The sequence below is a fragment of the Chelon labrosus genome (assembly GCF_963514085.1).
Source record: "Chelon labrosus genome assembly, chromosome: 12".
In the NCBI taxonomy this organism is placed as follows: domain Eukaryota; kingdom Metazoa; phylum Chordata; class Actinopteri; order Mugiliformes; family Mugilidae; genus Chelon; species Chelon labrosus.
The window spans coordinates 27,847,193-27,873,768 of record NC_140345.1 but is presented as its reverse complement, the minus strand read 5'-3'; the positions used below and the strand labels follow the sequence as shown (position 1 = coordinate 27,873,768).

Sequence of the window (26,576 nt, the reverse complement as noted above, 5' to 3'; positions counted from 1 at the left end):
CATTATTAAAAACTGGAAGAATAGTGGAGAACCATCAGGGTAAGAAGAGAGGCAGATGAAGTGATGCACCCATCATGCCTAGTGTCTACTGTACAAGCCTGTGGGGGCAGTGCTATGATCTGGGGTTGCTGCAGTTGCTCAGGTCTAGGTTCAGCAACATTATGTGTCCAAAGAATGAGGTCAGCTGACTACCTGAATATACTGAATGAGCAGGTTATTCCATCAATGGATCATATTCCAAGATGACAATGTCAGGATTCATGGGGCTCAGATTGTGAAAGAGTTGTTCAGGGAGCATGAGACATCATTTTCACACATGGATTGGCCACCACAGAGTCCAGACCTTAACCCCATTGAGAATCTTTGGGATGTGCTGGAGAAGGCTTTGTGCAGTGGTCAGACTCTCCATCATCAATACAAGATCTTGATGAAAAATGAATGCAACACTGGATGGAAATAAATCTGGTGACATTGGAGAAGATTATGGAAACAATGATACAGAGAATGTGCTGGAATCAGAGATAAAGGAGGTCCAGTGAGATATTAGAGTGGGTGACTTTTTTATTTATTTGTTTTTTATTTTTTATTTTTTGGCCAGGCTGTGTATTTACAGACATTAAACATTGAATAGGGTCAAATTGACCCCATAGATAGTAGTTAAATACAGTAAAAGTGAGTATTTTGCAGATATAAACATGATAGAAAGTTAAATACTTCAAAGATTAGTCCAGACATGGATTCTTCATTATCACATTTTAAGCTAAATCTATCAAATATTTGCATTTTTATTTTTTTTTGGTCAGAAATGCCTGTAAACTGAATATATTTGAGCCCATCCCAGCTGTCATGGGGCGAGAGGTGGGGTCCACCCTGGACAGGTCTCCAGTCTATCTCAGGGCTAACACAGAGAGACACTCACACCTACGGCCAATTTAGAATCACCAATGAACCTAACCAGCATGTCTTTGGACGGTGGGAGGAAGCTGGAGAACCTGGAGAGAACCCACGCAGACACAGGGAGAACATGCAAACTCCACTAAGAAAGGCCCCAGTCGGCCTGGATTACAACCTAGAACCTTCTGGCTATTAGGGAAATTTTAATTTCCCTTATTTAGATTATTGTTTTGTCATATTTCAAGTAAACATGCCCAATATGTGCAGGTTCTTTTAGCCAGAAACGCCTGTAAACTGAATATTTTTGAACAAAATTACAATTTTGCGTAATAGAAATTATAAAAAAAAATAATATATTTTTTTAAACAAATCTACCCTATTTTTAATAGAAAAACTAAACAGATGTTCACATGTTCACACTTCTATATCATCACCTAAAATTAGGGAAGTTGTAATTTCTGGTTCTGACTGTTAACTGACATCCAGTCTGGTTTCAGGTGTGAAATTATTCCAGGGACAAGCGTTAAATTTATAAAAGGCTTAATTTATTACACAGGTCTAGTAACACGTTACAAATAACAGCACGGAGCAAACATGTGTTTATACGTTATAAGAGTAGTTTTTTTTTTTTTTTTAACAGAGCATTTTATCAAAAGAAAAGTTGTACAAAACGTTAAAAAAACAGAAAAAGGCACCAGTTATATTTTATTTCCCCGCTACTAGACTCAAATAGTTTTAATCCTGATCTCGTCTTCACTCTGTTTCACGTGATCCAACATCCTTCAAAACGCTGCATTTAAAAAAATAAAATAAAGTTTTCCTGCTTCATAATAATTACAACCTGCATCAACCGGCGACATTTACAGTGATCTGGTCTGGAGAATTTATTTTAAAAGATAATTTGGTGAAAATGTTTGAAGAGATGTGGAAGCCTCCACATCCTGCACCGAGAGAGAGACGACAAACAGAAAACTAAAGAAGCACATCTGGAGACGGCAAAGATGCAATTCTGAGAATCGACAGGGTCGGAGCGGAGGAACGCTGTAAGATGATGACTGTGGAGAAAATAAAAAATCGATCGTGGTGCTCCTCAGGCAGCGTGGAGATAAGACAGAAGCACTGAGGCCTAACACTGCTGCTCTGTTTGTCTGCAACGTAAAAAAACAATTCTCTGCACATCGACCTTGAAAACATCTTAAACAAGAAGTGCTCTAATAAAAACCTAGGTGTGTGTGTAGGTGTGTGTGCTCTGTGATTCTACACATTCACTCCAACCTTCAGCGTCCCACGTGGACCTGCAGCACCCCCCCTCATTCCCACTGTGTCACATACGATTCCCCTCTGATGAACCCCTCTACCCCCTCAGGTTAAAGGTGAGCGTGTCTGCTGTGTTTTAGCTGTGAGGCTTCAGCAGGTGGAGTTAAATCTGTGCCATCAAGTGCTTTAATTCTACTGTTTGTCAAGTAAAACGACGGTTATGAGGATTATTCTGAGCCTGGACCTGCAGAGAGAGAGTCAGCGCTACATGAGATGATCTAATAATGAGCATCTGATCTTATCAAGTCAGTTTTGTTCAATTTCTCCTGAAACAAGTGCCAAAAAATTATTAGAGTGGCACATTATAAACATGGCTGCTGTTATTATTTATTAATCTTCAGATTATTTTAGATAAAATAAATACAGTTTTAGGTTTGGTTTCGTCAGTCAAACATAATAAAAGTGGCTATTTTGCAGACAGAAACAGGATATTTTAGGCTTCAAAACCCTGTATTAGATGGTTTTGAAGCTTATTATTTGCAGGTTCTTTGAGCCAGAAACGACTGAAAATTGAGTATTTTGAACAAAATGTTCAAAAAACAAATTTTTGTGCCGTGGAAAATAGAATATTTAAACAAATTTAACTTTTTTAATAGAAAAACTAACAAGATTAGTTGATGAAAATAAAGAGAAAGAACAGAATAATAAACTCAGCTAAAATGTGGGTGATTTTAATTGGACTGTTAAACAGTTTGTGTCTGAAAAGTGACCAAATGAATCTATAATGAATCTTTTAAAGGATCATACACTTAAAATACGTTAAAATGATTTGATTTAAATGTCAATAATGATCAAAAGTAACTTGATAAGATGGGATTTTTATAGTTACCTTATCTACTACATTATTAAACATGCGCCCCCCCCACCCCACGTGAAGAAAAACACTGCAATAAATACACATTTCTATAAATAGACAGGACAGATATTATTCAGTGGTAAATAAATGTAAACAACAGTCACATGTGGCCAGAAGATAATCACCCGGAGTAAATGAGGATTGTTAATAGTTGGTTATATGCACCATTTATGCACCAAAATACTGGAACACCCTTAAACCACCACTAACTACCCCTACACCCTTTTATTTATATTTTCTCTCTCTCTCTCTTTCAGCTCTTATTTTACAAACCACTAATTTCACCGGACTGGAAACACACAAACTACCACCTCGGATTTTATTTCCATTTTCGTTGTGGATTTTAAACGGCAGGACGAGAGAAAATGGGCACCATTTGCTCGGGTGAGGCCACTATAGCGTTGCCGTGGAAACGCGGCGTTATAAAAGCGGTACCTGTCTTTTAATCACCACTGAACATGAACTTTTTTCCCCCCGTTGAGGGCAGATTGTGGGGTTTATAATAATAAGGCAGGCAATCAGGAAAAAAGAACCACCACACCGGTCTGCAAATCAATCCCAGTCGGTGCAGCGTTGGAATCAATAGGTGGACGTATAAGAGCCGGCAATCCAATCTGCATTATATTATGTAGAGTTATCCATGCTGCGTTATGCACAGAACAAACCAGCGAGTCCACAGTGAGGAATAATGATACTAAAAGACATTTATATATACATACATATATATATAAAAAAAGAATCCCTGCAAATGTTTCCAGTTTTAAACCTGTAGTGATTCACTGCAAACACTGAATGAAATCTCCCATAAGGCACTTGTGTTTGGTGCCGGGGCAGGAGGCTTCCTTCAACCCAGAGACTCAATAAGAGCCGTGAAATGTTCGTCATCAGTGAATGTGTGTGGGTCCTCAGCCTCTGCCTCAACACAAACACTCCAGGAGTGGAACGCTGTTAGAGGAACGAGTGAACGATGGAGATCTCTCTGTTGGTGTTAAACTACTGGTAGCTGTTAGTGGTCCCCTCAAACACAGACCAACAGCCAGACCTCTCCTTTGGAAAGTGAAGCAGCGTCGCTCCCTCACTGCTCCTTGTGCTCGCGGGCCGAGGCCGAGGCTGAGGCGTGCGGCGGTCCGGAGCTGTGGGGGGGTTTCCACAGCAGCGGGGCGCTGAAGATGGCGATGATGCCCAGGTTGAGGGCGAGGCTGACGAAGAGCGCCCCGATGGTGCCCAGGAAGGACGGCGCCGCCCCGTGGGACAGGAGCCACGCCCTCCGCAACACCATGTCCGACATCACGCCCTCCATCTGGAAGTGGGTCCCCACCACGGCGCTGACGTGGAACAGCTGGTGGCTGTGGCCTTCAAGGAACAAGAAAATAAAAATAAAGAAGATAATCAGTTAATGTAGTGACTGGTTAACCTGAATACACTCGATAGAGGTAACTCATTTTAGTTCGGGGGCCACATACGGCCCAGTTTGACCTCAAGGGGGCCGGACCGGTAACATAACAGGATAATAACCTATAAGTAACAGCAACTACAGACTTTTTCCATTTGTTTTAATGCAAAGAAGAAGAAGTAAATTAGGAGAATGTTTACATTTAATAAACTATCCTTCAATAAAAAATGGAATTTCTTATAAATAAGGTCAATTAAGTGCCCAAATTTGGACACACTGCTGTCTGCTGTGTAGTCCTGGGTCTCAGTATTGTCTTCTGTCCACTTCTCTTTCTAAAACAGTGGACAAATTAGGTCTAGCTGTTATTTTCAATGAAAAACTGACGCTGGAAGTCAGATTAGACCCCCTGACGAGCCGCTTTTGTTTGACACCTGCGCACTACGAGTAAATCTTTGACCGGGAAAGCACCACACAAACTCCTGCCCAAAACCAGGACTGCAGATTTAACCTCCACCCCCTGGAGTCATGTTGGGACCTGATCTATGAATCATTTCTACGCTCCTCTTTCATGGAGTCCCAGCAAAAATGGAAACAAAATGAGGTTAGCTTTGGGAAGCATCAAACAGAACTGAAACTGAAAGATTTACTTCATTATTTTCTACGTGAATACATTATGGTTTAGTGTATAAAACGCTGACACATTTTGCACACAGCCAGGGTGACAGCTCTTCAATCCTGGACCTTAAAATATTTAGTTTTCCAAAAGGAAAGGCAAAGAAAAAGAAAACCAGTAAAGGTGAAAAGATCAAACTACAGGAGACACCACATGTTCTTTGCAAGTGTTTAACTCTAGGATCTTTATACGGTTACTGCGGCTCCAAGTTAATTTGAAAGAGAGAAAAGTTTTACGTCTTTGGATGCTTCTGTTAGTCGTTGTTTTCCCACCGTTAGAGAACCCTCTGCTCTTCCTTCTCTTTTTAACTCGTTAACAAACACAGCAGCTCTTCCTTTGACTTTAGAGGAGAGTAAACTTTGAGTTTCTACAGACAATGAAACCTCAGTAAATAAAACAATCCACGGAGCAAAGGAGTTTACATGCTGAGAATCAAAAGCTTGTTTGATACAGAGCCATTATTTAGTGTCAGCGGTGTCAGGACGGGCAAAGACAAAAGACGCTAAATATAAAAGTTAGAGGCCTAGGTGGAGGGAAAACCTCTGGAATTACATTAATGAGAGTCTTTATTAGGACATGCTACCTTACTGTAATAGATTTATATATTTTTATTTGACTCGTTATGTTATTTAACCGTTCTCCCTTTCAGATTTGAAGCTGGAAAAAGCCCAACAGGCTCCTTACAGCCTTGCACGGAGCACCTTGAGGGACGTACCGAAGTAGTCGAAGCGTCCCGGGGCCAGCCTCTCCGGGAGGTGAGCAGTGAACAGGAAACAGGTGAGGAAGGCGAAGAGGAGGTGGTAACAGTGGCTGGACAAGGCGTCGTGTGGACTGCAGCTCCCCCCGCAGCACAGAAGAAGCTGCTCAGAAAAAAAAACAAAAAAACAGTAAAGAGATAAAACACAGATTTTAAAAGAGCACTTCTGAGCTAGTTGGGGACAAATCACTGAGACAAATGACTTGCACAACGCACAAACTGATCATCCCAGTAATTAGGGGGATTAATTGATGGCAGCAATGCATTTGTATTGGATTAAGAAAGGAAATCAGCTTGTGGGTTAGTGAGCCAGCTGAAAGCATTAGAGCCTGGCACTAATCGCCACTTATGCAATAAAACAAAACACACAGGGCGTCTGAAAAAGTTCACGATGGAAGTGAAGGCTTCTAATTCAGTTAACAGAAGAGTGTCGTGGTCGTCTCACCCGGTAGAACAGAGGGACGGTGTCGAATATGAACGGGACGACAAACGCTCCCGTCCGCAGGGCTTTACTTCTCTGAGGGAACTGCAGCTCCAGGAACCTGTGCAGACGGACAGACAGACAGACGGACGGGAGGGCAGTAATCACTTCATTTGTTCATCTCAGACTTGTGGAATTAGTATTTCCGTCTCAGTTCAACCTGTAGTCTAACTTATGTAATGCAGGCTTAAGACCCTTTAATCATATTACTGCACTAAGTCGTACTTTGCAGCGGGTAAAGACGAAGTTTGCTCAAAGATATTAACGGTGGATGTTGAAATGTACCAAATGAAGTTGTTTCTGATCTCATTTAAAGTTCTTAAAGTCTAAACGCCGTTTCATCTGCTTTTCTGTTGCACTAAGCAAACAAGGCCGAAGGAAGCATAGAAGTCTTTTGTCTTCAGGCCCGGAGGAAACGCATTTATGCAAATGTTGCTGCAGAGAAGATCGTCTGCAGTCAGCACAACAGACATAATAATGTTAAAGAGAGAGCTAAAGGCAAGATTTGAAACGTTCTCTGCAGGTGTGTGAGGCGGAGGGGAAGCAAACAGCAGCGGCCTCTTACCTGGAGTAGCAGGACAGGCTGGTGCAAAACAGAGTGTTTCCGATGGCGATGAGAACGAAATGCTGATGGAGCCAGCTGTTCACCCAGGAGTCTGGCATCACATAGTGTCCGTAGCTTATGGCACATCCTGAATACAAACATTAGAAGTTCATTTTCTACAACTTAACTCTGCTTCAGCTCATTTTAATAGGATATTATTCAACCGGGACGATCTCTAGAGATAGAAACGTCTGCTTTTAGAGAGTCCATACAAAAAAAGATGCATTAAAATATGACTGAAACTTAGATTTTGTTCATTATTTTCTGCATAAAATAGATTATAACACATTTTCTGAGCACCCAATGTGAGAGCTTCATAACGCAGGACTCCAAACCTAACAATATTTAGTTTTCAAAAGAATAAGGCAAAGAAAAAGGAAGATAATATGTCACATATTTGTTTGAAAACAGTTGAAGCTCATTTCTCTCTCCGGCAGCCATGCAAAAAAATAATTTCACTTGCGATTCAGAGGATTTTTACGCAACATGAATATAAAAGACTTCAAATAGCTGTTTCCAGTAGTGTTGTTTCTGATGTAACCACTGGGAGTCGCTAAAGTCTCCTACACACATTCAGTTTCTGCTCTTTTTATCTTAGATGAAATTACACATTTGAGAGTTTTTCATATAAATAAATGAGAGAAAAGTTTCCTGTTTGGAGCATCTGTATGTTTTAGTTCTTTTTTTTTTTTTTTTTGTCCTGCAGGGACAAAAACCTTCTGCAGCTGTTTCCCCCCCTCAGATGGACTTTTGTAGCCTAGAATCTAGACGCGCCCCTAGCGGCAGCAAATTACATTTGCTTCCAGGGGCAGTCTAGTTACTCTCCGTTGACTTGAGATTTCGAAAAATTCAAGATGGACCGGGCCAATCACGAGTCGGTGGGCGGGCTTAACATGATGACGACTGACCTGCGACCATAAGTTCCGTGAATTACGTGTGAATTCCCCATCCTGCTAGAACTACCAGAGCGATGGCTGCTGCTAGCCAACAACTTTCTTTCGAATCGGCTTTGGCCCCCACTCTGAAAGACTTGAAGTTAAGCTTTTCTCTGAGAAAGGAACTCTCTTTTCCATCGCTCTGACTACGTCACCTTCTTCGTTGCTCTGATTGGTTGTAGCGCTATCCTATTGCGTGGAGAGGGAGTTTGAAAGACAACCGTTTATCCCACCCCTCCGGTTGAGCCCTGTCTATGGAGAGTGCCCAGACCCTACATTTAATGTGGGTCTGGCTCGTCAGGCTAGGACTTCTGAACATTTTGGGGTAAATCTGGGCACTAAGAAGCTTTACTGTAGATTAAGAGTGAGTCTAAACATTAATGTTTGACTGCTGGTTTGCAGATGGGATCCTAAATGTGTGGCACAGGGGTTATAAACACACCAATAAAGACCAGTGTCTAATGTGAAATGCACGCACAGCCGATGTAAAATACACATTTCTGTGTAATTGTTTAAGGACAAGTGCAAACAGGCAGGAGAAAAAAACAGTTTTCCAAATGAGAACTAGCAGAACGAGTTCCACAGGACAGCCGTGCCGCTGTTTATTCCCTGGTGAAATCCCTTTATAGAGACGACCGCACATTGACAGGGAAATATTATTCATAGGAGAACTGGTTGTGAGGAGAAACGAAACAAATCATTTCTCAAGAACAGACGGGAGATTACTACGTTGTGTTTTCAGGTTATATGGAAATCAGGCGAGGCCTCATCACACGGAGCAGACTCTCACGGCCAACATAAAAGACAAAGAGGTGCAATGAGGTTTTGAATATAACTGCTTTTACAGTTTCAAGAACGAGAAAAAAATATCTTGCAGTGGTGAAAATAATGAAGAACGTCACTGTTCTTTTTAAGGGTTTGAAGGAGGAAGTGTTCCAACCAGGAAATTAATTTTCTTGGAAATAAAAGAGAAGTTTGAGGTTTTCATTTTCAAGTTTAAGCACCTACAAAGATCTATTTCTTTACTTTCCATCATGTAATATAACGTCAGATGAAGACCAGAACATTTGGTTGTTTCTTTAATTGAAGTGAATAAAGTCCAAGGAAAACGTTGCTCAGGCGTCAGGACATGCTTTCAGCTTTGGAGCCTTTTGTACAGGAAAATGTTTAACCAGCTCATTTTTAACAGTTAACCTCAACCCAGCAAATGTGGTTAAATCTTCTCAATGATCCAGGACAAAGTACGTCCAAAACAAAGACAACCGGACACCTTAAAGTTCCCTTGAAGACGTTTGATCCAAGTTACAATTCTAAAAATGACTGGAGATCATCTGTAGGAGGTGGCCACCTGAAACCCGAATGGAGATGCAACCACTGCAGGATATACAAGCATGTACACCGATCAGGCTTAACATAATGACCACCTTCCTAATATTGTGTAGGTCTCTCTCTGTGGATCATCCCATAGATGCTTGATCAGTTTGGGATCTAGTGAATTTGGAGGCCAGGTCAACACCTTGTGCTGTTCTTCATGTTTGTTTGTTTTTTAGTTGTTCCTAAAGTGTTTTTGTGTGTGTGTCTGTGTCAGGCTGCATCCTGCTGGGGATGGCTGCTGCCATCAAGGAGTGTCATTGCTATGGGGTGGGGGTGCCTGGTCTGGTCTAGGTGGGTGCTACATGTCTAAGTAACATCCACACCAATGAATGCCAGGTCCAGAAGTTTTCCAGCAGAACACTGAACTGTCACAAGATGGTCATAATGTTATTCACTTCTCCTGTCAGTGGTCATAATGTTGTGGATGATTGGTGTAATAAAGTCATTCTGTGCTCATGTTGCAGGACGATACTGACCATTTAGATTAAAAAACTCTCCCACTAAAACCTAAAGATAAGAATGAGAATAAAATGGAAATGAGCTGCGTATTAACTCCCTCTAAATCAACATTCATGATTCAGATTTCTTCTCAGATTCATGTAGTGTCAGGCTTAGCTCATTTTATATTTATTCTACACTATCCAACACACAGAAACACTTGTTGCATTAAGTGTCTTGACCCATCAGTCTGTGTACACGTGTCCTACCGAGGCTGTAGAGGCTGAGCGCTCCGTAGTCAAAGAAGTAGCAGATGTGGCGGGACTCTGGGGACATGGTGCTGAAGGTGTGGGCGCAGCTGGAGGTGAAGGGGTAGATGCAGATGAGCAGCATGTACACCAGCAGGGGCCAGGTGTAGCTGTCGGTCAGGAAGTTCAGCGTGGAGCAGAGGACGCAGAAACGCCACAGGAAGTACCTGCAAGACAGTCCAGTTAAAGAACTCTCTCCCCTCGTCGGCTGTCCCAGACTTCAAAGCTGACATCTGTGACTTTCGTGTTTTGATTCAGGCTTAGGGAAGTTTAAAGGGATCCTGCTTCAACTTTTTCCCACCTAGAAACTTTGTTCTATTCACTGCTTATTTTCACACTGGGAAGAATTTATGAGATTATAATAATCAACAAAGATCTGATCCTTACAAACTCTGTCCTGTTTGTGCAGCTGGAAAGATATCACACATGCATTTAACTGCTTGTTTTGGTCCTGACTACAACGCTCTGGTCGTGACCTGGTCTTTAATAAAAATAAAAAGATCCTATCTATTCTATTCTTCTTCTTCTTAAAGATGCAAGTCTGGAGCCAAGCTGCACAAAATAAATAATAAATAAATATGTGGCTATAAAACACATCAAATGAATGATTTAAGTGATGTTTTTGAACACACCATGTCGGCAGGAAGTGCGTCCAGATGTTGATGGTTTCGTTGTTCATCTGGAAGCTGCTGAGGACGCAGTCCAGCGCCGAGCTCCGGGGGTGACGGTACCCAGAGATGATGCTGTCCTCCCTGAACACCTGAGGGCCAAGCAGAGGGTCCAGGTGAACGCGTGGACACACCTGAAACTCTAAAATCTATCTCCGATAGATCAGCTAATACGTAGCTTAAAAACAAAGAAGCACGTTTGTGGGTCAACATCCTTTTAATAATAATTGCCACAACTTTTTTTAATTTCTTGGCCTTTAAAGTGTCCTGAAACCATTTCCTGTATATAAAGATGGATGAACCCTCTGTCACGCCACCATCTTAGCAACGTCTGACTCCATCTGACCCACAGCTGATTCAAAAATGAATCAGGCTGTATAAAAAATCTGCAGAATCCACGTCTATGGAGACTGATGAGCTTTTAGAGCAAGTGAACATCTGAGGATCTGCAGATGTTTCGCCCCTTTACAGCCCATGTTGGTTTCCCTCTAACTGGCTGAACGCCGTCACTGGCGTCCTGTATATTCTGAGGAGGTAAGCGGTGAAAGCGTGCGGCTGGCTCCGAACTTGATGCGCAAAGAGGGAAGAAATGAAGATAAACAGAGTCGACAGCTATGTAAATATTTGAGCAGGAGCTATCAGACATGAACTCACCAGTTCAAACGGACTGTGGTCAAGCTTTTACGTAAGTTTAAATTCCCCCTGAGGTTTGTTAGCTAACGTTAAGGTAAGCTGCTTTACATGCCTCCAAAATATACTTGCACGTCCCTGACTGAGTTTTAGATCACATTTAGCTCTAAGCTCTTGTTCTTTGCAGCAGGAACCGTTTATAGGGGACTCTACTGACAGAAAAAAGTACTTTTAGGCGTTGACACTGAACCCACGCTTGGATATATAAGTGCAACTGCTACAACAATAACTTGTTATCGCTCCTGAGATATGGTCACTGCAGCAGGGTGGATGGCGGCCAACACAGATGCTTGAGCCACAGGGCTTTGCTTCCCGACCGTTGACGGCCTCTCAGCCTCAATCAGCGACCACATTTCTCTCCTACTGAACCCTGATATGGTTTGTCTCTTGTGTGCACATACACTACAAGCCCCAGTAGAGAGGGGAAAGGAAAACAAAGCTACCGCAGAGCATGACCAAATATAGAAATTAGTAGAATTTCATAGATTTTTCCATTTGCTTTTGCTGCGGTATCATCTCTGGTTTGTATTAGGCCACTGTTGATAATGCTTTGAAATCAATTAGCAGGATAGCTTTTAATGATTTATCTGCTTCTCTGCAACATTTTCTTGGCGATTTTCAAGAAAATAAGATGGTTCTAAGAAGTCATCCCGGCTGGGGGATGAGGGGACTTTTTTTTCTGTGTGCAAAGTAAATTATATAACAAACTACTGGCGAGTAGTTCAGAGTCCTAAAAGCTCTCCTATGTTTGATGAGCTCACATCCATATCCAGATAAACCTGTTAGACTCCTGGGATCATACGAGGAAACACAATGAGAAAAACAAAACATGCATTACATAAACATTAGAAAATAAAAAGAGGAAGTGAGGTGGCGATATATTAGAATAACGCATCAACACATCCTGAGAGTTTACTGGAAACAGATGGAGACTGGTCCACAAATGTTTGGATCAGGGTTAAAATCACCTGATTTCCAGAGTTAATGCTGATTAACAGAACTTTAACATCTGTTGATTAACTCTTATCATTGTCTCAGCTGCTAGATAAGTTCTCTGGTCTCAGGTGTGTGACTGATCCGGTGGTAACTTTACACATCGACAGTAAATGCAGATAATTTTGTTCTTGTTGAAAAAAGCATCTGGTAGAACGTTGAAGTTTAACTCAAAATAACAAGAAGAAATGGATTAAGAAGTCATTCATCTTCTTCTTATTCTTTGTCTTGTTCATCAATTTTTTCTTCTTCTTCATCCATTTCTTCTTCTTATTATTGTTCATCCACTTCTTCTTCTTCTTCATCCATTTGTTCATCCACTTCTTCTTCTTCCTCCATTTGTTCATCCATTTCTTTTTCTTCTTCCTCCATTTCATCTTCTTCCATTTCTTCTTTTTCTTAATCCATTTCTTCTTCCTCTTGTTCATCCATTTGTTCTTCTTCATCATCCATTTCTTCTTCTTCTTCATCCATTTAATCTTCCTCTTGTTCATCCATTTCTTCTTCTTCATCCATTAATTCTTTCTCTTCTTCATCCATTTGTTCTTCATCCATTTGTTTATTTGTTTTTTTTTGATGCTACAGGATGTAATAGCGGTAAATTTATTGACTACAACTGCACTTCAGATTCTGCTTGCTTTCCACAGCGTTACTGCTGCACCGAGGGCTTTCCCAAACAACGTAGCGGGCTGAGGTCATAACATGTTATCGTATTCATTTTGACAGCCACAGACTGGACACAATCAGTTTTAGTGTTTTAGCCGTTTCCCAAAAGATACTGAAGTTGAAACACATGCCTTTATTCCAGTTTGGATGTAAATACTGCAACTACAGAAATATATGGAATTATACATAATAATTGGACAGAAGGGAATAGTACGACTTTAGCTCACTGTCCATTTAATTAATTAATTAGGTGCAAGTGTAACAGACAGTCTTTTAGTGAGTGCACAGGAGGTCAGTACTAACATTTACTGCTTTTTCTTTTCACAATTTGTTCAATATTAAATGAAAGTGAAAATATTTCAACTAGAAGCCACCACAGACTTTAATACTTCCCCTGCATTCACTTTCTTATTAGTCTTTAAGGAATAAAACAGAAGAATAACTAGATCAGTGAAGCATGCAGCAGATCATCAGTTACAGTAGAGGACCTGTCTCTATTATGACAGTAACTTCATAAACTTACACCACAGGACTTCAGCAGGATAACAGACTGTAAAACAGACCTTCAGATACCTTGAACACCTGGTAGTCTCGCTCACATCTTACCTTGGGGACCTGATGGATGTTGAACAGTTGTGGAAGCTTGATGCTGAGCATTTCTGTGGGCAGTCTGATGACGCCTCTCCCCCTCTGACAGACCTCCCTGAGCCTGGCGCGCCCCCCGCGGCAGATGACCAACCACACGGGGTAGTCAAACACCGCGATGCGGGGCCCTCGGTCCGGACCGTCGGTCTCCCATCTCAAGCAGCGGCCCCAGCCCTGGCTCCATCCGGCTCCGACGCCACTACCCACCCCGATCCCCCGCCACACCGGAAACACTGCAGGGAAAAAACGCAGACATCAGAATTTATAATCCAGGTCAGGATTGTTCAGATCTGATTTGTGCTCACTCAGATCTTTAGACTTTTTACTAGCGTACAAATTGCCATCTTGTTTTGTTGTAAAATTATTGCAGGAGCTTTCATTAGTTATTTGTCCTTGGTTTTCACAGTGAATGATTTTATGACGATTTTATGAAAGTGGGCTACTGTTGCTGGGTTTAAAAAAAATCTAATAAAAGATTCAAATTGATCTTGATTTATTTGAAAGGTCCAATAGCAATTCATTAAGTCATTTCCTCCATCCTCTCATTGGAAATCTCATTGCAGTCTTGCAAGACTTGTTTCACATGACATATCTCGCAAGACCACACAACAAGATCAGTGTGACGGAGATCCAAAACGTGACGGGAGCTCCGACCCTGAGAGCACCGTCAGACCTGGAAGATGATTGGATTTAAAAAGTACGACGAAAGAGAAGAGCTACACAAAAGCTAGAGGAAAGAAGAAACTAGAGGTAAAGTATTGGGGAAACAGCACAAATCTCTGGAACAAATGACAACAGTAGTTTAAGTTTTAAATATTTTTTTTAAAAAACTGAAATATCTCTCAATGAATTGATCAGAAATTGGTTCAGAATAAACATGAGCCATACCCAGGCATACTGGCTGCATAGATTCTTGCATATCTTAAATTCTGTGCACAGAAAATGCAATTAAATGGTTTAAATGTGATGCATCAGCAGCTGAACAGACGACACAGCTTACGCTTCCACCAATAAAACACTGTTCATGCACTATTAGTAACAAGAGAGTGGAAAGTAAAGCATTTTGAGCACCAACAGGTAGAAGTACTCAGTAGTAAGTTTAACTGAAGAGAGAAAGTAGGGAATAAATAGCTTTTGCACACATTTTTATAACCGTCTATTTTCTTTTGTGTACACAGGCTGTATACGATGTGATTACAGGTCGATAAACTGAACTGAAAAGATTTGTGACTGTGACTTCTCCAGTATCTCATTTTAAAGACTTTCACTTCACTTTGACCGCCGCCGTTTCAACACGCTGGAATTTCATCGTGTGACAGGTTAGTCTTATGATGATCGCATGTCCTCCCATGTGACATCTCTGTCAACTGCAGTCATCACCGGGGACAATCTCTTATTGTGGCTCTTGAGACGCGACCAGACGTCCGGCTGAAGAATGCCGCGATTGTCACACAGCAGAGAGGCCTGCGACCACATGCAATAACGACATGTCTGCAAGAGCCAACAGTCCTTATATGTCAACATCAGAAAGTGGTTTTAACAACAGATTCTAGCAGTTTACAGTACGTTGTCAGTGTATTTGATAGCACAGGGATTTCTCTTATTTAAATATATATTACACGACCTACATGTTTGTTTATGTTAGTAGCCGAACCACAGACGCAGAGTGCTGCAATAAACCAGAGTTTTATGGGGGTTATAATGTTCACAATACTATTATGATTACACAGAGAGGACGGTAGGAAGTACAACACAACACATCAATGTCACAACTTCACAGACGGCTGCCTGCACGTCGACATCTCTGCAAGAGTATCAAACTAAACCGAACACTCAGTCATCATCAATTTTACCTAATGCACATATTAGTTCTGCTTTAATTTTACTATTTTAAATTTTAAAAAGTGCATTTTTAATCCACTACTAAACGTTCTGTGCAAGATATCAGCGGCTATCTCAGTACAGTCAATATTATCTGAACCCTGTCAGCTTTATCACCTGCAGCCAAAGACTGCAAACACACTGAACCTGCAGGAAGGCTGTAGAAATAAAGCGAGAAACTACGAGTTTATCAGCTGTAAAATGTTTTTAATAAACTGTTCTTTGATTGCAAGAAATAATGCACAATTTAAATGTATGTGTTCATGATAAAAACACATTTTTTTCTTATTTTTATCATCAGCCTCAAAACTCAAGCATGCGTCAAGCTCCAAATTACTGCAGGAAAATGAAAATAAATTAATAAAACATGATATTTGTTTTATTTTATTGTTATTCTCACAATACTTAATGTTTTTCCTTTGTATTTCTAGCACACAGTGATTTTTTGGTTTTCTATAAGGGTCTCTCCTCAGACCTGACGGGATAAAACCCCACGCCGCCATTACATCCACGCCTCTGGCAGTGTTGGAGCAACAAGAGGGGGCCGCTGCTTACCCCACCCCAGCTGCGGGCCTCGGCCTATTAACGCTGACAAAGTGAGCTTTGTGGAGGCTGGAGCCTTGAGAGCACAGAGGCCAAAGGATGACTGTTACACACTGCACCGGATGAAAAGGAGGCCTCTCACGCTCTCGCTCGCTCTCTCTCTCTCTCTCACACACACACACACACACACACACACACACACACTATCCTGAAATGCAGACCATACTCAAGTTCCCTGACATCCTTGAACACTGGCACAAAATCTGAATTCATCACAGCCTGGAGAACACAACAGCACACGTAAGACCACATGTTAATGATAAACTAAACTAAAATCCTCTGAGCTCACTGGTGTGGAAAATAAATTATAATTCAGATCATAAGCATCATGTGGATTATTTGAGGATGTGTATTCTTGCAGGATCTAGGTGGATATTAAATTTCTTCATGTATAAGATTATGCATTACATCAGCCACAACATTATGACCATCCTGTGACAGTTCAGTGTTCTGCTGGGAATCTTCTGGACCTGGCATTCATTGGTGTGGATGTTACTTAGACATGTAGCACCCACCTAGACCAGACCAGGCACCCCCACCCCACCCCAGAAGGCCCATGTCCATTCTCCGATGAGACACCACAAGGGAGACCTCCACAATATTAGGAAGCTGATTGGTTGATAACTGGCTATGAAAAAATAAATTAAAGGGAATAGAGAATATTATTGTTACTGCAAATTTTGGACGGCTGATCAAAGTTGGAAGGACATGAAGAAAAAAAAAAAAAAAAAAACAACAATTCCTCCACAAATATCTGCACAAACAACCACAAACTAAAGTGTGTGTCAGTATGAACACGGTGCACTTCAAACACAAGACCCAAGACAAAGACAACATCAAACAGAGAGTCTGAAGCTCAGGACCGGAGGCAGAGCAGCTCGGTAAACAAGAGGCACCTGAAGAAACTGATAAGAAGTCAAATGAGATCTGTTTGTTTATCGTACAGACGCAACCAAATTCTGTAAGATCACGAATCCAACACACAGCACGTTGCGTCATAAACAAGTTTCTGAGATCCACAGTTAGGACGGCGGCACGTGCATGAACGCAGACTTCTCTGTGCTGAGGTCAGATATGAGCCGGACCGTTAGCCCTCTGCTTCTTCTTTTCTCTTGAGAAAGTATGCACGTGTTCTAGAACTAAGAGGAGACAGATTGAATATCTGAGGTTAACAAATTCTATCAGCTTTTACGAGTCTCTCTGTAAATCTTTGCTACAGTCACACTACATGCAGCAAAGTTAAGAAACAGAAAAGTGCATCCAGTCCAGCTACACTCAGAGTGACAGTGTAGTTGCTCAAGATGACTGTTACAGACCTGATAATCCTCCACTAAGATGCTGCACTCAGCTGCTGAGCTGCAGTAGAAAATATAAAGGTAGAGTTAAACAGTTTTTTCAGGCAGAAACCAATTAAACGTGAAACTGGTCAAACACAATTGATTTCTACTTCTACTAATCCTCTTCGTCCCAGGTGGGACACGATGCCTCTACGATCTGCCTCCATCGGAACCTGTCGTGTGCTGCATGCTGTGCCCCATGTGAGGTTCATCTCCTTTACCTCTGCTGTCACGGTTTGTCGCCAGGTCGCTCGACTTCTCTTCCCATCTCAAGACGACCTTTGGTATTCGACCCTGGTCCATTCTGAGCACGTGTCCCGACCCTCTTAGTCGTCTGCGTTTGATTTCCCGACACAACGCTGGTGCACTTGGTCGTCCTGTGCAGGTCTTTGTCACGGAGCCGCTGGAACGTTAAAAACTTGACGACAGCTCAACTGATTGGATGCGAACAAGCAGCAACTAGTTCTCTCCAGGTTCTCCAGCTTCCTCCCGCCGTCCAAAGACATGCTGGTTAGGTTCATTGGTGATTCTAAATTGGCCGTAGGTGTGAGTGTCTCTCTGTGTTAGCCCTGTGATAGACTGGAGACCTGTCCGATGACAGCTGGCCTAAAGTTAACTGAGTGACAGGTTGCTAGCTGCCTTGCTGCCTTGCTGCCTAGATGCCAGCTACCCACCCTCAGCTCTACTCATGCTCCACTTCTTTTGGATTAAGCAAGAATCAGTTGGAGACACAACACTGAGCTCCAAACCTATGGTTGATATCTATATACATGTCTGAACACACTGTAAGTCTTGCACACATCCTCTTTTAATAGATAACACCCACCATTAGACGGTTTTGATGGTGTTACGCTAACCGACCGTGGCTATAATGATAATACTACTTCTCCTTTTAAAAATTCAAGTCAGCAACAAGAAAACATGAGAAAACATTTGTACTTTTTCTTTTCTGTGTGTACACAGAGGTGCTGATCCGTGAAAATGTATTTACTCAGCAAACACGGGGAGGAATAACAAGCCAGCTGACAGTAAATTAATTTTATCTGGCGACCACAAGCACCTGCTTCTCCTTTCCTCGTTCTCCTCACGGCTCCCGACGCATCGACTAAAATTTCTTTCTCTTCTCGCCGGAGACGCCGTCACGTGAATTCCCTTCAATGGACGTCTTTATTGACCGTAAGAATGCTCTGCGGCCGGCGCTGTCGCCCACACGTTCCCCTACGCCGCATGTTCCACAGTCTCGCCTCAGTCTGGAGGTTAAGCTTGTGGAGCGTTCCTCTGTCCCGCTGAAACATGTCCAGCCACGAGACGACAAACAAAACAACAAAGATCCCACAGTACATGTACTATGTCAACCGTGAGATCACGTAGCACGGCTTAAGAGAAAAATCGACCAGTTTCTTTTGCATGTCTGGCGAAGTTTGTCATTGATCAACTTTAATCGCACAGTGAACATACCTGCATCCAGGTGTTAGCGTTCTGGGGATCAGTAACTAACGGAAATGCAGAAAATACGTTTTTCAAGTTCAGGAAAAATGAACTGTTATAGAAAGCTTGAGAAATCTGGCTGCACAGGATGACAGATCAACTGAGATATCTACAATGAATTTACTCTGACTCTTGAAGGAACTCTTCATATTTTGATTCTTGGATATGACAAGGATGGGTTTTAGGTTTTTGCAGCTTCCCAGTAGTGAATAATCTTATGTACTCAAGTACATCAAAATGTTAATTTTTCCAAACACTTTCTAAATCATTTCTCCATTTGTGCAAGATGACCTTGCTACATACAGATAAACTATAACATGCACTCTGTCTCTTTGTGACTGAGCTGAAACTTCTTTAGAGCATTTGCGTCATTCATCTCTCCAAACCCATAGACTGTATATAAATATGGACAATGCGTCTCCACTTCCTCTCATTGGTCAAACTGACGCCATTTTCCCCGGGATACGGGCGGCGCCATCTTGCAACTTTGGAGCCAGAGTCTGAGCAGTATGGTCCGAGGGTGGAGCCACGTCATTTAATTAATACTACGCTCTGCTCTACCTCCACCAGTTACGAGGAAATGTTGGATTGTACACATTTTTTTGTTTTATTTATTTATTATTTTTTTCACAACTCTAATGGTCCCACAGGACGCGTTACGGAGCGGTTTGCACGGCAACTGGTAGTCACCTTTATGCCACATCCTGTTTCTATAGCATCAAATAACGAACTACAACAAAACTTATCCAAACAATTGACACTTGAACATTCATCAACATTATATTAACTACCTAAAATGACAGAAACCATCTTTGAAAAAAAATGATTTGACGAGTATTTTAGTGTTTTAGGAGGTGAAGCTTATGGCCTATACTGCAGCCAGCCACCAGGGGGAGCTCTACTTGCTTTGCTTTACTTTAGAGGAGCAGTTCCGCCGTCCATCTTTATACAGTCTATGCTCCAAACTAGTCCAGTTCAGTTATAGGATGCAATTCAATGATCGGGGACGATGCATGAAGCCCTCTCTTGGTGTAGCATCTCAAACGTGCTTTTTAGCTTAGCCATAAACCAAAACCACGTGCCTGTAGCATCAATACTTCTTCTTCTTCTTCTGTTTTAGTGGCGGTTGGCTAGTGTCAAAGCTGACAGAAATTCAAGAAAACCAAAATCACATGACTAACCACGTCTGCTGTGTGGAAGAAGGAAAGTGAAAGGAAAGGAAAATGGAAAGTGAAGCCACTCAGTCAGCAGTTAGTAAAAAGTTGAAAGTGGATGTTTGGTGAGGTGGTAGTAGGAGATCATCATTCAATACTACCAACTTGATTTAAATAAATCACAAAACGCAGTATGTCCAGAACTCAGGTTTAAGGCTGCACCCAAACAACAACAACAACAAACACTGAACGTTTAAAAGAAGAGAAAAGTTTCCTGGAGACAGCGTCAAGGAGAAACATCTTCCAGAGAGGGTTAGGGAGTTTATGGCAGCGTTGGATGACCAGAACATTTCTGGAGGAGAGAACACAAGGTACCAGCTACCCTCTCCACACTACATTAACTTTGACTGAAAGATTTATTGGACTGAATCCAGTCCACTCTAGGAGAAGACAAGGAAGACAAGGACAGACTTTAGGACACTACAGGAGACCAACTCGAGGACATTTAGGATCGCAGATGGATCCGCATTTGCAGATATTTAAACGTACATTTTTAACAGAAGGCTTATGTTTCATTTGAGTTTTAGGCCTGTGACTATTAACATTCAGTCTATAAAGTGTTTGGAAGTAGTGGAGCATTTCTGTCTGTTTTATATAAATCTGAATCTAAACTGAATTCTTCTGTTATCAGATAAAACAAGCGACCTACGACTTGAATCTGCATCTTCACACAACGAATTCAGATGAACTCCCTCAACCCTGACCAAGTGTCTGTGGCTACTCTAGCCTCTGACACGTTGCTGGATGACCCTGCACACACAAGGATCACACACAATGTCATGACACGTGATTTTCAACTTCCCTATTCCAGCTTTCAGGCTGAGGTCATCCTGGAACGTTCCTCTACATCTCAGTGGTTGCAACAGGTTACGTAACACAGCCTCTGCAGGATTTCCTACAATTAGTTGCTGTTTATTATTTTTGATGAAATCCTCTTACATCTGCTAACCAGGATCTTAATTACTCCAACGTTTCCAATTAAAGAGTCAACATGTCCACCTGACGAGTAACCGACCAGGTTCAAGCTCAGAGCGGGTTATTAGATTTAAACTTGAGACAGAAGACACTGCTGGGTGTAGGAGTTGTTGTGTTTTAAAGGTATTTCAGCCCTTCCAGGCAAGTTTGTTATCCTGACCCCCCCCCCCAATTGTGCTTTTAATATAACACTTTCTATCACCTGCAACGAGAAGCAGAAACAGAATATGACCCGCTTGGCTTAAAACTGTAACCTGACGGCGACCAGTGATTATTTTTAAATCAAGAGCCTTTGTTGGTTATTTCGCTTGAGATCTAATTGAGTTTTAAATAAGATTAACTGTATTTTTGGAAGTTTTTATTAACTTTGTTTCATGCGCATGTTTTTAAACTTGCATGTTTTTTGTTGTTGCTGTGAAGCACCTTGTAATGTTAACTGGAAAATTGCGGTATAAATAAATAAATAAATAAATAAATATTGTTATTAATAATTGGAAAATTATTTTCACACACACAAAAAAATAATCTAAAATAAAAATAAAATCCAAAAATTCAGTCAAAACTAAAAAAGCAGCAAAATCTCACTGATTAAATTAAAATTAATTTAAAATTATTTATTTCGTTTAACTGACTAATTTGCTAATTCTTGAAGCTCTAAAATTAAATTATCATAATTAAAATAAATTTGTAAAATTAAGGTGGAGGGTTATAACTGTTAAAAAAAACAATAATAATAAAAATAAAATAAAAAAAATATTTTTAAAAAAATAAAAACCTTTCCCATGCGCTGAAACACATGTGGTGACTTCTTACAATATGGAAAAATCCAAGCTGGCTGGAAAAAAACAACTAAACCCTGCAGCAGTCCTGGAGTATTTCCTGGACACATCTCCACAGCAACCATGGAGGAAAACATGCCAGTCACATGCAACCAATTCTCAGAATAACTTGAGTTGCCCCCTGAACTCCATGTGTGTCCCTTTTCTTGTGTTCTCCACTCGGTGAAATGAACATTTGAAGCTGGTTGAAAACAAACAACGGAACAAAACTTCCAACTGAACAAAGCAGCCGCGGACAAACGAGGAGAAAAAAACAACAAAAAACATCTCTGTCCCACTTTAAATTCACTTACTTACCGCGACCCTCGGGCATGCGGAGCTCCAGGTGTTCCTCCTCAGTAAATTCATAAAACAGAAATAAATCACTAACAATAGAGCCGCGCGTCGGTGCGGAGTGACAGGAGCCTGGCTGCTGCTGCTGCTGCTGCTGCTGGGCGTCTCTCCGTCTCCGTTTAATTGTGTAAGATCCACAGCCTCCTTCTCTTCTCTGGGCCGTCGCGAGCCAGTAGGAAGCGATGCTCGGAGCTCACGTGGCTCTCTGGAGCAACAACAACACGAGCCATGTGTTGTCCATCGTCTGAGCGCGCGCTTATGCCAGGTACAAAGATGCCGGTTCTGGTCGAGAAGAGCCGAGTAGAGCCGAGCGGAGCCGAAGATTATCATCTGAGTTTAATTCATTTAGTTTTTTATTGTTTCATGATTTAATTATTTTAATTTAATAAGCACATTGTTTTTCATTGACCATTTTTTCTTATTTTCTTCTTATTATTATTATATTTATTAATCCAACATGGTTCATGATGTTCTTTTATTTTGAAAGCTCGTGTTACTTTGCAGAGGGAGGTGTTGGTTCAGGAGAAGCCTGCTTTCAATTATCCAGGCAGCCTGAGCCAGTCCTGACATCCCAGGAGCCATAAACAAAACTCTCCAACAGGGCTAGGGCTAGGGCTAGGGCTAGGACCAGGACCAGGACCAGAGCCAGGGCCAGGGGGAGACCTAGGGCCAGGGCTAGCGCCAGAGGCAGGACCAGGGCCAGGGGGAGAGCTAGTGCTGCATTCCAGTATAAATAGATAAATGCATTTTACAGTATAGTAAATTATGTTTTCATGGTGTGAAAAACAAACAAAACTCTTCAACAGGACCAGGGCCAGGGCCAGGGCTAGGGCCAGGGCCAGGGCTAGGGCTAGGGCCAGGGCCAGGGCTAGGGCCAGGGCCAGGGCCAGAGGCAGAGCTAGGGCCAGGGCCAGGGGGAGAGCTAGAGCCAGGACCAGGGGGAGAGCTAGTGCTGCATTCTAGTATAAACAGATAAATGCATTTTACAGTATAGTAAATTATGTTTTCATGTTGTGCATCTCCATGGGCGCCGCCATTGTTCTGTGACGTCAGGCTGCTGCATGTCACTGAAGTCGGGGTAGATCCATTTGCCCCGTCTTCACTAGTAAGACCTCCGGCTTCATGTGGCATTCCAGAGCACGTTTCCTCGTAGGAGGTCTGAAATTTCAGACCTCCCAGTTTTCTGGAATGCAGCATAGGGCCAGAGCCAGAGCCTCTGTGACCCCTGAGACTGATACCCCAACTGTCCAACTATAATGAGAATAACAAAATTGAATTTTCCTATAATGATCCTTAATGCTGAAATTCTTTCTCTGCATTTGTTCACACAGAGGCGTGTCCACCTGTACATATGTGCAGTGTCCTCCTGTGAACCACTACTCCATGTCTCCCCTTCTTTTCTCTTATCTGGTCTCACTCAGATCCCTCCCCCATCCCCCCATATCAGCTGGATTCTGCTCAAGGTCTCTTCCTATTAAAATGTTTTTTCATGTTACCAGCACTTTCAGTCTTGAGGTTTTTCTAAAGCATCCTGAGACAATTTGAATTGTTATTGACACCATCTAAATAAAATGAGTAAGATGGGCTTGAATCGATAACCACCAGTGACCCAGCAGTGACGTAAGTCCCTCACAGGGTTTGTTACATACTGGAAGTTACTCCACATCACTTCATCTTAGATAACAGAATGTCCTCACGGTTACAGGAACTCCAGCCTCCTGTCACTGACTCGTTCTTCTGCCTGAATCACATGATTTCGATGAATGAGCGCCTCCACGTGAACCTGTGGGGAGACTCTTTTGTCCGGGAGCAGGGAGGACATCCTGTTTCACTCTGAGCAGGGAAAACCTCCAGTTTGCGTCAACACAACTTTCAGTCCCGTTGTGGTGTTTCTGCAGAGGTCTTTTTTAGCTCATTGAACATTTGAGGAACACAATAGGCAACAGCTCTGTGTCAGCAAACTGTTCAGAGTGTCATGTGTTTTAGTCACTAAGTCATTTCTTTAAATGTCAAACAGCCAGATCTCACTTTTCCCAAGAATTCTCTTTTTGGCAAAAGTCAGCGGACACACCCGAATGACTTCCAGACACAACCCATGTGCTCAGCATGTTACTATGAATTCCTGAAATAGCAGGGTGTATTCAATGGAAAACAAAAAAACAAAACCTCCACTGTCCCACTGGGAGAAGCCACCTCCTCCTCCTCCTTTAACGTAACATCAGCTCCTCCTCCTCCTCCTCCCATGAGATCATCATGTTCGTCTTGTTGTTGCTCGAAAGTCAAGATTTAGGCATTTTAGGATTCTTTAATTCACCAATTTACCAGAAGATATCACCTTTAGAAACATACTTTTTGAATAAGATGATGAAGTTTTATCAGGTCTTGTATTGTGGTCAACGAAGGCCTCTTTTGTTCTTGATTTTTAAAGTAGTGATGGTAGGAGATCAATGTAAGGTTCAAAATCTTTCAAAATCTTAGTATCTTCAGTACAATGTGCAAAAAGTCCCAGAAGGAAAGTACTCATTAGGGGAAAAATGGCATTTTTTATTATTTCATATAATCAGTTATGCTAATATTATTATTAATGATTTATTTAATGAATGCATTAATATCTATTTTAAATATATATATAATTTAGAAGTCCTTTGCAGGCATAAAAGATTATAAGCCGGTTTCATGATTTGCATGTAAAAGCTGCAAATATTGAGTAAGTAACTCAAACTACACTTAAGTTCTTCAGTAAAAGTTACTTTGCACATTGATATTCTCTTAGGGGACGCAGATTTGGGCATGCGGAATCAAAGCCTGATCCAGGACACTGAAAACAAATAAAAATACACGTTCATTTCCCGTAAACGAGCCGAGCCTCCAGGGTCTCCTCAGCAGAGGAAGGGGAGTGAGCTCAGAGCAACATTAAGAGAGTTCCTAGAAACATCCAGGGTCGCTCTAGGTCTGATGGAAACAGAGAAACCTGGCCTGACCTTTCAGCTTTTACGCGTCCAGTTGGTTCATGGTAGGGTCCGGTGGAACGGCTCCAGAGAGAGGAGAAGGAGAGGAGAAATAGTTTTTGTTTTCTTGGAATAGAAAACTTACAGTTCCATCATAATTCCCAAACCGGACGAGGCCCTATTCTGTACCAAACATCCCCCCAGTCTCTCTCTCTCTCTCTCTCTCTCTCTCTCTCTCTCTCTCTCTCTCTGCACATTCCTGCAGTAACCAAATAAAAACACTGGGTCCCCCAGTGTCGGAGTCCCACCCCCAGGGTTGAGCCTCCTCCTTCCCATTGGATGCAGCAAAGAAAAGAGACTTTGTTGGGGAGGCGATCAGGAGACAAGGCGCAGATGACAAAAGCATCTTTAACAGGAGAAAATCAGAACCAAACGTACTTCCATCACTAAGAGATTTTACGCAACACAATAAAAAAAAGAAGGCGCACGATTCCAAATGTGTATAAAAAACAAAACAAACGTAGAGAGGTGACTTACGCATGAACTCCAGGCAGGCGAGGCATTTCCCCACGGCGAGCACAGACCCCTGCATGGACATCTCTCACACAGACGGAGCACAGGCGCGTTTAACTCGCTTGGAAATCTAACTAGTTGGTTTTCTGTGTGTTTAAGCCTCTCATCCTGTCCCTGCAGCCCAATCCGTCCACGCAGAAGTCCCTGCTGCAGCTCTGCAGCCTCATGAGCTCACAGAAAGAGGATTGCTTGGGGTCAGTGAGGTTTTCCCCAACCCCCTTACCCAGCAAAAAAAAAAGAAAGAAAGAAAGAAAAGAAAGAAAAACCGGGTCAGCACCAGTGCCAGCTGCCTCCTGTTGGGGTGGCACTGGTGCCGCTTTCAGGGGATTGGTTATTCTGTGTGCATGGTCAGTGGCGGGCGCTGGGCCCGGGACAGAGGGGAACAGAAGAGCAAGGAAGTGGGACACGGAGACCTAGTTTGGGGAGAGAGGGGTCCCTGGAAAGACTCCACATGAGGAGGTTGTTCAGGTTCACTGCAGGGAGTTTAAGATGCAGGGTCAGCTCTGAGGCTGCAGCTGCTGTTTCTGGTTCTTATACTTTTAATGAGTCTAATAATTAATTCTAATGATAGTGTTTTTTTATGCCAAGTCCTTGTGAGACAAATCCAAATGTCTTGTGCAGCTCTAATCATCTGATGACGCAGAATTCAACTTCTGCTGTTTCATTTATTGTTCTAATTCAAAGAGAATCATC

The 26,576-nt window shown here is 42.0% G+C and overlaps 1 protein-coding gene across 1 annotated transcript; it reads right to left on the bottom strand.

Moving 5' to 3' along the window:
• Positions 1-1,424: 1,424 nt before the first annotated feature.
• On the bottom strand, positions 1,425-22,592 carry paqr6 (progestin and adipoQ receptor family member VI; the record flags this gene model as incomplete). Its single annotated transcript, XM_084557686.1, is given in 9 exon segments — positions 1,425-4,420; positions 5,849-5,993; positions 6,336-6,432; positions 6,937-7,063; positions 9,992-10,197; positions 10,663-10,790; positions 13,654-13,925; positions 22,327-22,519; positions 22,521-22,592. Coding segments are annotated over 9 exon segments (1,518 nt in total). The 3' UTR covers positions 1,425-4,142.
• Positions 22,593-26,576: the final 3,984 nt, after the last annotated feature.